The sequence below is a fragment of the Pristiophorus japonicus genome, unplaced genomic scaffold, assembly GCF_044704955.1.
Source record: "Pristiophorus japonicus isolate sPriJap1 unplaced genomic scaffold, sPriJap1.hap1 HAP1_SCAFFOLD_29, whole genome shotgun sequence".
NCBI classification, from domain to species: domain Eukaryota; kingdom Metazoa; phylum Chordata; class Chondrichthyes; family Pristiophoridae; genus Pristiophorus; species Pristiophorus japonicus.
In genome coordinates this window covers 621,540-633,567 of record NW_027252668.1, presented here as the reverse complement: position 1 = coordinate 633,567, position 12,028 = coordinate 621,540, and the positions used below count along the sequence as shown (strand labels likewise).

The window sequence follows — 12,028 nt, the reverse complement described above, 5'->3', positions numbered from 1 at the left end:
CAGGGCCTGACAGGGTAGATGCAGGGAGGATGTTTCCCCCGGGCTGGGGAGTCTAGGTCACAGTCTCAGGATAAAGGGTCGGTCATTTAGGACTGAGATGAGGAGGAATTTCTTCACTCAGAGGGAGGTGAATCTTTGGAATTCTCTGCCCCAGAGAGCTGTGGAGGCTCAGTCCGAGTATATTCAAGACTGAGAACGATAGAATTTTGGATTTGGCAATCAAAGGATATGGGGATCGGGCGGGAAAGTGGAGTTAAGGTAGAAGATCAGCCATGATTGTATTGAATGGTGGAGCAGGCTCCAGGGGCCTACTCCTGCTCCTATTTCTTATGTTCTTATGTTCTTAAATGGAGGAGCTGAAGATGAAGGAGCCAATGATCCTGGTTGAAAACGTGGAGGGGAAGTTACATCTCAAATCAAAGGCCATGGAGGTTTTGAGCTCCATTGACGTTCCTGTGGTGGTGGTAGCAATGGCGGGAGCCACGCGGACAGCGAGAGCCTACTTCCTGAACAGGCTCGCGGGAGCCAAGAAGGGTAAGGGCGGAGGTCTGGACCCTCCATCACTATGGTCTAACCTTTCACCTCTGGGTGATGACAAATGCAGTACAGGACAACCCAATACCCATCACTCGCAATGGTGCACAAACACCAGGCTGATAGAGCTGGGATGTCAGGTTAAACTCACCTATTCAAATTTATCGGGAGAAATAAATCTACACAGATGCAGCCGAAATAGCAAAGTCCACATTGCATCGATACTTCAATCCGATTGAGGCACCGAGTCCTTAAAGCTTCTCTTACAGAATCCTTGAAACTGTATCTTCTACATCAACAATTTGCCTTGATAAGAATGAAAGAACTTGTATTAATACAGCGCTTTTCACGATCTCAGGATGTGCCAAGACGCTTTACAGCCAATGAAGGACTTTTTGAAGCGTGGTCACTGTTGTAATGTGGGAAACACGGCAGCCAATTTGCGCACAGCAAGCTCCCACAAACAGAAATGTGATAATGACCAGATAATCTGATTTAGCAGTGTCAGTGGGGCGATAAATATTGGCCCCAGGTTAATATAGCGCCTTTAACGTAGAAAAACGTCACAAGTAATGTTTCCTCTCATTTTTGCTTGCTCAGCCCATTCAGATTTCCGCACATGTGCAGTATCTTCCACGTGAAAGCCATCGAGCGGCTTGTTGTGTTAGTTCGGACTTCCTGGTACCCAGTCAAGGAGTGCCGCGGAATGTGTGTTTGATAGCCCGGGTCAGTTCTCTGTAGCCTGGGCTCTGCTGCTCACCCTCGTTTCCAAGAGCTGCCGTTAAACCCTTCTATCGCCTGATCTCCCGAACCTTCTCTCTCTCTCTCTCTCTCTCTCTCTCTCTCTCTCGCCACAGGTTTCTCCCTGGGATACACGGTCCAGTCTTACACCAAAGGTATCTGGATGTGGTGCCTGCCTCACCCTCGGAGACCGGACCAGCGCATCATCCTGCTGGACACCGAGGCCCTGGGATTTTGGGAAGAGGTAAGACGCTCACACCTCCCAATTCCCATCCCATCCCCAATTCACATTCCCACCCCATCCCCCCAATTCCCATCCCATCCCATTAAGGACTGCGTACCTCAATCGGATTGAAGTGTGGACTTTGCTATTTCGTATGTGTCTGTGTAGATTTATTTCTCCTGATAAATTGTAATTGGTGAGTTTAACCTGACATTCAGCTCTATCAGCCTGGTGTTCATCCCCAATTCCCATTCCACCCCCAAATTCCCATCCGACCACCTCCCCCCCAATTCCCATCCCATCCCCCAATTCCCATTAAGGACTGCGTGCCTCAATCGGATTGAAGTATCGGTGAAATGTGGACTTTGCTGTTTCGATTGTGTCTGTATAGATTTATTTCTCCTGATAAATTTTAATTGGTGAGTTTAACCTGACATTCGGCTCTATCAGCCTGGTGTTCATCCCCAATTCCCATTCCATCCCCAAATTCCCATCCTACCCGCCCCCCCCCCCCCACAGTATCCCCATTCCCATCTCCAATTCCCATCCCACCATTCCAATTGAAGGGAACGGTAGCATCGTGGTCATGTTACTACTCATCCAATGATCCCGCAACACAAGTTCAAATCTCACCCTGGCAGCTAGGGGAATTTAAATTCAGTTAATTCAATTAAACTGGAATTTAAAAAAAAAATCTAGCATCAGTAATGTAGACCACAAAGCGACTGGATTGTCGCAAGAACCCATCGGGTTCACTAATGTCCTTGAGGGTAGCAAATCTGCCGCAATTAGCCGGTCTGGCCTATGAATGTAGGGGGTATGATTAAAGTGTTTTCAGATGATATAAAATCGGCTGAGTGGTTGATAATGAAGAAGAAAGCTGTGGACTGCAGGAAGATATCGATGGACTGGTCAGGTGGGCAGAACAGAGGCAAATGGAGTTCAATCGGGAGAAGTGTGAGGTGATGCATTTGGGAGGGCTAACAAGGCAAGGGGAATACACATTAAATGGTAGGACACTGAGAAGTGTAGAGGAACAGAGGGACCTTGGAGAGCAGGTCCACAGATCCCTGAAGGTAGCAGGCCAGGTAGATAAGGTGGTTAAGAACATACGGAATACTTGCCTTGATTAGCCGAGGCATAGAATACAAGAGCAGGGAGGTTATGCTTGAACTGTATAAACCACTGGTTAGGCCACAGCTGGAGTACTGCGTGCAGTTCTGGTCACCACATTACAGGAAGGGCGTGATTGCACTGGAGAGAGTACAGAGGAGATTTACGAGGATGTTGCCGGGACTGGAGAATTTTAGCTATGAGGACAGATTGGATAGGCTGGGGTTGTTTTCTTTGGAACAGAGGAGGCTGAGGGAAGACCTGATTGAGGTGTATAAAATTATGAGGGGCCTGGATTGAGTTGATAGGACGGACCTGTTTCCCTTAGCAGAGGGGTCAACAACCAGGGGGCATAGATTTAAAGTAATTGGGGGGAGGTTTAGAGGGGATTTGAGGGGAAATGTCTTCACCCAGAGGGTGGTGGGGGTCTGGAACTCACGGCCTGAAAGGGTGGTAGAGGCAGAAACCCTCACCACATTTAAAAAGTACCTGGATGTGCACTTGAAGTGCTGTAACCTGCAGGGCTACGGACCGAGAGCTGGGAAGTGGGATTAGGCTGGGTAGCTCTTTGTTGGCCGGCGCGGACACGATGGGCCGAAATGGCCTCCTTCCGTGCTGTAAACTTCTGTGATTCTGTGATATGTGACCCCAGACCCACAACAATGTCTTTGACTCTTAACTGCCCTCTGAAATGGCTCAGCGAGCCACTCAGAGGGGCAATTAAGGATGGGCAATAAATGCTGGCCTTGCCAGCGACACCCACATCCAGTGAACGAATCCCACCCGCTCTCCCTCTGCCCCACCCGCTCCCAGGACACCTGTCTGAGATGGTGAATGCCTTGCACAGCAACCGGAGGAGGCCATTCAGCCCTTCGGGCCTGTTACACAGGAACAGGAGGAGGCCCATGCAGCCTCTCGGGCCTGTTACACAGGAACAGGAGGAGGCCATTCAGCCCCTCGAGCCTGTTACAGAGGAACAGGAGGAGGCCATTCAGACCCTCGAGTCTGTTACACAGGATCAGGTGGAGGCCATTCAGCCCCTCGAGCCTGTTACACAGGAACAGGAGGAGGCCATTGAGCCCCTCGGGCCTGTTACACAGGAACAGGAGGAGGCCATTCAGCCCCTCGAGTCTGTTACACAGGAACAGGAGGAGGCCCATTCAGCCCCTCGAGCCTGTTACACAGGAACAGGAGGAGGCCCATTCAGCCCCTCGAGCCTGTTACACAGGAACAGGAGGAGGCCATTCGGCCCCTCGAGCCTGTTACACAGGAACAGGAGGAGATCATTCAGCCCATCGAGCCTGTTACACAGGAACAGGAGGAGGCCCATGCAGCCTCTCGGGCCTGTTACACAGGAACAGGAGGAGGCCATTCAGCCCCTCGAGCCTGTTACACAGGAACAGGAGGAGGCCATTCAGACCCTCGAGTCTGTTACACAGGATCAGGTGGAGGCCATTCAGCCCCTCGAGCCTGTTACACAGGAACAGGAGGAGGCCATTGAGCCCCTCGGGCCTGTTACACAGGAACAGGAGGAGGCCATTCAGCCCCTCGAGTCTGTTACACAGGAACAGGAGGAGGCCCATTCAGCCCCTCGAGCCTGTTACACAGGAACAGGAGGAGGCCATTCAGCCCCTCGAGTCTGTTACACAGGAACAGGAGGAGGCCCATTCAGCCCCTCGAGCCTGTTACACAGGAACAGGAGGAGGCCATTCAGCCCCTCGAGTCTGTTACACAGGAACAGGAGGAGACCATTCAGCCCCTCAAGTCTGTTACACAGAAACAGGAGGAGGCCATTCAGCCCCTCGAGCCTGTTACACAGGAACAGGAGGAGGCCATTCAGCCCCTCGAGCCTGTTACACAGGAAGTGGAGGAGCCCATTCAGCCCCACGGGCCTGTTACACAGGAACAGGAGGCCCATTCAGCCCCTCGAGCCTGTTTAACAGGAACAGGTGGAGGCCATTCAGCCCCTCGAGCCTGTTACACAGGAACAGCGCGAGGCCATTCAGCCCCTCGAGCCTGTTACACAGGAACAGGAGGAGGCCATTCAGCCCCTCGAGTCTGTTACACACAAACAGGAGGAGACCATTCAGCCCCTTGAGCCAGTTTCACAGGAACAGGGGGAGGCCATTCAGCCCCTCGAGCCTGTTACATAGGAACAGGAGGAGGCCATTCAGCCCCTCGAGCCTGTTACACAGGAACAGGAGGAGGCCATTCAGCCCCTCGAGCCTGTTACACAGGAACAGCAGGAGGCCATTCAGCCCCTCGAGCCTGTTACACAGGAACAGGAGGAGGCCCATTCTGCTCCTCGAGCCTGTTACACAGGAACAGGAGGAGGCCATTCAGCCCCTCGGGCCTGTGACACAGGAACAGTAGGCCCATTTAACCCCTCGAGCCTGTTACACAGGAACAGGAGGAGGCCATTCTGCCCCTCGAGTCTGTTACACACAAACAGGAGCAGGCCATTCAGCCCCTCGAGTTTGTTACACAGAAACAGGAGTAGGCCATTCAGCCCCTCGAGCCTGTTACACAGGAACAGGAGGAGGCCCATTCAGCCCCTCGAGCCTGTGACACAGGAACAGGAGGAGGCCATTCAGCCCCTCGAGTCTGTTACACAGGATCAGGTGGAGGCCATTCAGCCCCTCGATCCTGTTACATAGGAACAGGAGGAGGCCATTCAGCCCCTCGAGCCTGTTTCACAGGAACAGGAGAAGGCCATTCAGCCCCTCGAGCCTGTTTCACAGGAACAGGAGGAGGCCATTCAGCCCCTCGAGCCTGTTACACAGGAACAGGAGGAGGCCATTCAGCCCCTCGAGCCTGTTACACAGGAACAGGAGGAGGCCATTCAGCCCCTCGAGCCTGTTACACAGGAACAGGAGGAGGCCATTCAGCCCCTCGAGCCTGTTACACAGGAAGTGGAGGAGCCCATTCAGCCCATCGAGTTTGTTACACAGGAACAGGAGGCCCATTCAGCCCCTCGAGCCTGTTTAACAGGAACAGGTGGAGGCCATTCAGCCCCTCGAGCATGTTACACAGGAACAGTGGGAGGCCATTCAGCCCCTCGAGCCTGTTACACGGGAACAGGAGGAGGCCCATTCAGCCCCTCGAGCCTGTTACACAGGAACAGGAGGAGGGCCATTCAGCCCCTCGAGCCTGTTACACAGGAACAGGAGGCCCATTCAGCCCCTCGAGCCTGTTACACAGGAACAGGAGGAGGCCAGTCAGCCCCTCGAGCCTGTTATACAGGAACAGGAGGAGGCCATTCAGCCCCTCGAGTTTGTTACACAGGAACAGGAGTCGGCCATTCAGCCCCTCGAGCCTGTTACACAGGAACAGGAGGAGGCCCATTCAGCCCCTCGGCCTGTTACACAGGAACAGGAGAAGACCATTCAGCCCTTCGAGCCTGTTACACAGGAAGAGGAGGAGCCCATTCAGCCCATCGAGTTTGTTACACTGGAACAGGAGGCCCATTCAGCCCCTCGGGCCTGTTACACAGGAACAGGAGGCCCATTCAGCCCCTCGAGCCTGTTACACAGGAACAGGAGGAGGCCAGTCAGCCCCTCGATCCTGTTATACAGGAACAGGAGGAGGCCATTCAGCCCCTCGAGCCTGTTACACAGCAACAGGAGGAGGCCCATTCAGTCCCTCGAGCCTGTTACACAGGAACAGGAGTCCCATTCAGCCCCTCGAGTCTGTTACATGGGAACAGGAGGAGGCCATTCAGCTCATCGAGTCTGTTACACAGGAACAGGAGGAGGCCATTCAGCCCCTCGAGCCTGTTACACAGGAACAGGAGGAGGCCATTCAGCCCCTCGAGCCTGTTACACAAGAACAGGAGGAGGGCCATTCAGCCCCTCGAGTCTGTTACACAGGAACAGGAGGAGGCCATTCAGCACCTCGAGCCTGTTACACAGGAACAGGAGGAGGCCATTCAGCCCCTCGAGCCTGTTACACAGGAAGTAGAGGAGCCCATTCAGCCTATCGAGTTTGTTACACAGGAACAGGAGGCCCATTCAGCCCCTCGGGCCTGTTACACAGGAACAGGAGGCCCATTCAGCCCCTCGAGCCTGTTCAACAGGAACAGGTGGAGGCCATTCAGCCCCTCGAGCCTGTTACACAGGAAGTGGAGGAGCCCATTCAGCCCATCGAGTTTGTTACACAGGAACAGGAGGCCCATTCAGCCCCTCGAGCCTGTTACACAGGAACAGGAGGAGGCCCATTCAACCCCTCGAGCCTGTTACACACAAACAGGAGGAGGCCATTCAGCCCCTCGAGCCTGTTACACAGGAACAGGAGGAGGCCCATTCAGCCCCTCGAGCCTGTTACATAGGAACAGGAGGAGGCCATTCAGCCCCTCGAGCCCGTTACATAGGAACAGAAGGAGGCCATTCAGCCCCTCGAGCCCGTTACACAGGAACAGGGGGAGACCATTCAGCCCCTCGAGCCTGTTACACAGCAACAGGAGGAGGCCATTCAGCCCCTCGAGCCTGTTACACAGGAACAGGAGGAGGCCATTCAGACCCTCGAGTCTGTTACACAAGAACAGGAGGAGGCCATTCAGCCCCTCGAGCCTGTTACACAGGAACAGGAGGAGGCCCATTCTGCTCCTCGAGCCTGTTACACAGGAACAGGAGGAGGCCATTCATCCCCTCGGGCCTGTGACACAGGAACAGGAGGCCCATTTAGCCCCTCGAGACTGTTACACAGGAACAGGAGGAGGCCATTCAGCCCCTCGCGTCTGTTACACACAAACAGGAGCAGGCAATTCAGCCCCTCGAGTTTGTTACACAGGAACAGGAGTCGGCCATTCAGCCCCTCGAGCCTGTTACACAGGAACAGGAGGAGGCCCATTCAGCCCCTCGGGCCTGTTACACAGGAACAGGAGAAGACCATTCAGCCCATCGAGTTTGTTACACTGGAACAGGAGGCCCATTCAGCCCCTCGAGCCTGTTACACAGGAACTGGAGGAGGCCATTCAGCCCCTCGAGCCTGTTACACAGGAACAGGAGGAGGGCCATTCAGCCCCTCGAGCCTGTTACACAAGAACAGGAGGAGGCCCATTCAGCCCCTCGAGCCTGTTACACAGGAAGAGGAGGAGCCCATTCAGCCCATCGAGTTTGTTACACTGGAACAGGAGGCCCATTCAGCCCCTCGGGCCTGTTACACAGGAACAGGAGGAGGCCAGTCAGCCCCTCGAGCCTGTTATACAGGAACAGGAGGAGGCCATTCAGCCCCTCGAGCCTGTTACACAGGAAGAGGAGGAGCCCATTCAGCCCATTGAGTTTGTTACACTGGAACAGGAGGCCCATTCAGCCCCTCGGGCCTGTTATACAGGAACAGGAGGAGGCCCATTCAGCCCCTCGAGCCTGTTACACAGCAACAGGAGGAGGCCCATTCAGTCCCTCGAGCCTGTTACACAGGAACAGGAGGAGGCCATTCAGCCCCTCGAGTCTGTTACACAGGAACAGGAGGAGTCCATTCAGCCCCTCGAGCCTGTTACACAGGAACAGGAGGAGCCCATTCAGCCCCTCGAGCCTGTTACACAGGAACAGGAGGAGGCCCATTCTGCTCCTCGAGCCTGTTACACAGGAACAGGAGGAGGCCATTCAGCCCCTCGGGCCTGTTACACAGGAACAGGAGGCCCATTCAGCCCCTCGAGTCTGTTACACAGGAACAGGAGGAGGCCCATTCTGCTCCTCAAGCCTGTTACACAGGAACAGGAGGAGGCCATTCATCCCCTCGGGCCTGTGACACAGGAACAGGAGGCCCATTTAGCCCCTCGAGACTGTTACACAGGAACAGGAGGAGGCCATTCAGCCCCTCGCGTCTGTTACACACAAACAGGAGCAGGCAATTCAGCCCCTCGAGTTTGTTACACAGGAACAGGAGTCGGCCATTCAGCCCCTCGAGCCTGTTACACAGGAACAGGAGGAGGCCCATTCAGCCCCTCGGGCCTGTTACACAGGAACAGGAGAAGACCATTCAGCCCATCGAGTTTGTTACACTGGAACAGGAGGCCCATTCAGCCCCTCGAGCCTGTTACACAGGAACTGGAGGAGGCCATTCAGCCCCTCGAGCCTGTTACACAGGAACAGGAGGAGGGCCATTCAGCCCCTCGAGCCTGTTACACAAGAACAGGAGGAGGCCCATTCAGCCCCTCGAGCCTGTTACACAGGAAGAGGAGGAGCCCATTTAGCCCATCGAGTTTGTTACACTGGAACAGGAGGCCCATTCAGCCCCTCGTGCCTGTTACACAGGAACAGGAGGAGGCCAGTCAGCCCCTCGAGCCTGTTATACAGGAACAGGAGGAGGCCATTCAGCCCCTCGAGCCTGTTACACAGGAAGAGGAGGAGCCCATTCAGCCCATTGAGTTTGTTACACTGGAACAGGAGGCCCATTCAGCCCCTCGGGCCTGTTACACAGGAACAGGAGGAGGCCAGTCAGCCCCTCGAGCCTGTTATACAGGAACAGGAGGAGGCCCATTCAGCCCCTCGAGCCTGTTACACAGCAACAGGAGGAGGCCCATTCAGTCCCTCGAGCCGGTTACACAGGAACAGGAGGAGGCCATTCAGCCCCTCGAGTCTGTTACACAGGAACAGGAGGAGTCCATTCAGCCCCTCGAGCCTGTTACACAGGAACAGGAGGAGCCCATTCAGCCCCTCGAGCCTGTTACACAGGAACAGGAGGAGGCCCATTCTGCTCCTCGAGCCTGTTACACAGGAACAGGAGGAGGCCATTCAGCCCCTCGGGCCTGTTACACAGGAACAGGAGGCCCATTCAGCCCCTCGAGTCTGTTACACAGGAACAGGAGGAGGCCCATTCAGCCCCTCGAGCCTGTTACACAGGAACAGGAGGAGGCCATTCAGCCCCTCGAGCCTGTTACACAGGAACAGGAGGAGACCATTCAGCCCCTCGAGCCTGTTATACAGGAACAGGAGGAGGTCATTCAGCCCCTCGAGCCTGTTACACAGGAACAGGAGGAGGCCATTCAGCCCCTCGAGTCTGTTACACACAAACAGGAGGAGGCCCATTCAGCCCCTCGAGCCTGTTACACAGGAACAGGGGGAGGCCATTCAGCCCCTCGAGCCTGTTACATAGGAACAGGAGGAGGCCATTCAGCCCCTCGAGCCTGTTACACAGGAACAGGAGGAGGCCATTCAGCCCCTTGAGCCAGTTACACAGGAACAGGGGGAGGCCATTCAGCCCCTCGAGCCTGTTACATAGGAACAGGAGGAGGCCATTCAGCCCCTCGAGCCTGTTACACAGGAACAGGAGGAGGCCATTCAGCCCCTCGAGCCTGTTACACAGGAACAGGAGGAGGCCAGTCAGCCCCTCGGGCCTGTTACACAGGAACAGGAGGACGCCAGTCAGCCCCTCGAGCCTGTTTAACAGGAACAGGGGGAGGCCATTCAGCCCCTCGAGCCTGTTACACAGGAACAGGAGGAGGCCCATTCAGCCCCTCGAGCCTGTTTAACAGGAACAGGAGGAGGCCATTCAGCCCCTCGAGTTTGTTACACAGGAACAGGAGGAGGCCATTCAGCCCTCGAGCCAGTTACACAGGAACAGGGGGAGGCCATTCAGCCCCTCGAGCCTGTTACATAGGAACAGGAGGAGGCCATTCAGCCCCTCGAGCCTGTTACACAGGAACAGGAGGAGGCCATTCAGCCCCTCGAGCCTGTTACACAGGAACAGGAGGAGGCCATTCAGCCCCTCGAGCCTGTTACACAGGAACAGGAGGAGGCCCATTCAGCCCCTCGAGCCTGTTACACAGGAACAGGAGGAGGCCCATTCAGCCCCACCAGTCTGTTACATAGGAACAGGAGGAGGCCCATTCAGCCCCTCGAGCCTGTTACACAGGAACAGGAGGAGGCCCATTCAGCCCCTCGAGCCTGTTACACAGGAACAGGAGGAGGCCATTCAGCCCCTCGAGTCTGTTACACAAGAACAGGAGGAGGCCATTCAGCCCCTCGAGTCTGTTACACAGGAACAGGAGGAGGCCCATTCAGCCCCTCGAGCCTGTTACACAGGAACAGGAGGAGGCCATTCAGCCCCTCGAGCCTGTTACACAGGAACAGGAGGAGGCCATTCAGCCCCTCGAGCCTGTTACACAGGAACAGGAGGAGGCCATTCAGACCCTCGAGTCTGTTACACAAGAACAGGAGGAGGCCATTCAGCCCCTCGAGCCTGTTACACAGGAACAGGAGGAGGCCCATTCTGCTCCTCGAGCCTGTTACACAGGAACAGGAGGAGGCCATTCAACCCCTCGGGCCTGTGACACAGGAACAGGAGGCCCATTTAGCCCCTCGAGACTGTTACACAGGAACAGGAGGAGGCCATTCAGCCCCTCGCGTCTGTTACACACAAACAGGAGCAGGCAATTCAGTCCCTCGAGTTTGTTACACAGGAACAGGAGTCGGCCATTCAGCCCCTCGAGCCTGTTACACAGGAACAGGAGGAGGCCCATTCAGCCCCTCGGGCCTGTTACACAGGAACAGGAGAAGACCATTCAGCCCCTCGAGCCTGTTACACAGGAAGAGGAGGAGCCCATTCAGCCGATCGAGTTTGTTACACTGGAACAGGAGGCCCATTCAGCCCCTCGGGCCTGTTACACAGGAACAGGAGAAGACCATTCAGCCCCTCGAGCCTGTTACACAGGAAGAGGAGGAGGCCCATTCAGCCCCTCGAGCCTGTTAGACAGGAACAGGAGGAGGCCATTCAGCCCCTCGAGTCTGTTACACACAAACAGGAGCAGGCCATTCAGCCCCTCGAGTTTGTTACACAGGAACAGGAGTAGGCCATTCAGCCCCTCGAGCCTGTTACACAGGAACAGGAGGAGGCCCATTCAGCCCCTCGAGTCTGTTACACAGGAACAGGAGGAGGCCACTCAGCCCCTCGAGCCTGTTACACAGGAACAGGAGGAGGCCCATTCGGCCCCTCGAGCCTGTTACACAGGAACAGGAGGAGGCCATTCAGCCCCTCGAGCCTGTTACACAGGAACAGGAGGAGGCCCATTCAGCCCCTCGAGCCTGTTACACAGGAACAGGAGGAGGCCCATTCAGCCCCTCGAGCCTGTTACACAGGAACAGGAGGAGTCCCATTCAGCCCCTCGAGCCTGTTACACAGGAACAGGAGGAAGCCATTCAGCCCCTCGAGTCTGTTACACAGGATCAGGTGGAGGCCATTCAGCCCCTCGAGCCTGTTACACAGGAACAGGAGGAGACCATTCAGCCCCTCGAGCCTGTTACACAGGACCAGGAGGAGCCCATTCAGCCCCTCGAGCCTGTTACACAGGAACAGGAGGAGGACATTCAGACCCTCGAGTCTGTTACACAAGAACAGGAGGAGGCCATTCAGCCCCTCGAGCCTGTTACACAGGAACAGGAGGAGGCCATTCAGCCCCACGAGCCTGTTACACAGGAA

The 12,028-nt window shown here is 55.6% G+C and overlaps 1 protein-coding gene across 1 annotated transcript in view; it reads left to right on the top strand.

Annotated features, from left to right (window-relative positions):
- Positions 1-347: 347 nt before the first annotated feature.
- The window catches only part of LOC139248102 (guanylate-binding protein 1-like), a 31,397-nt gene continuing 19,716 nt past the window's right edge, over positions 348-12,028 (top strand). Inside the window, exons 1-2 of the mRNA XM_070871851.1 lie at positions 348-534; positions 1,392-1,519. Of these exons, the coding sequence (XP_070727952.1) occupies positions 348-534; positions 1,392-1,519 (315 nt within the window). The remainder of the gene's footprint in view (positions 535-1,391; positions 1,520-12,028) is intronic.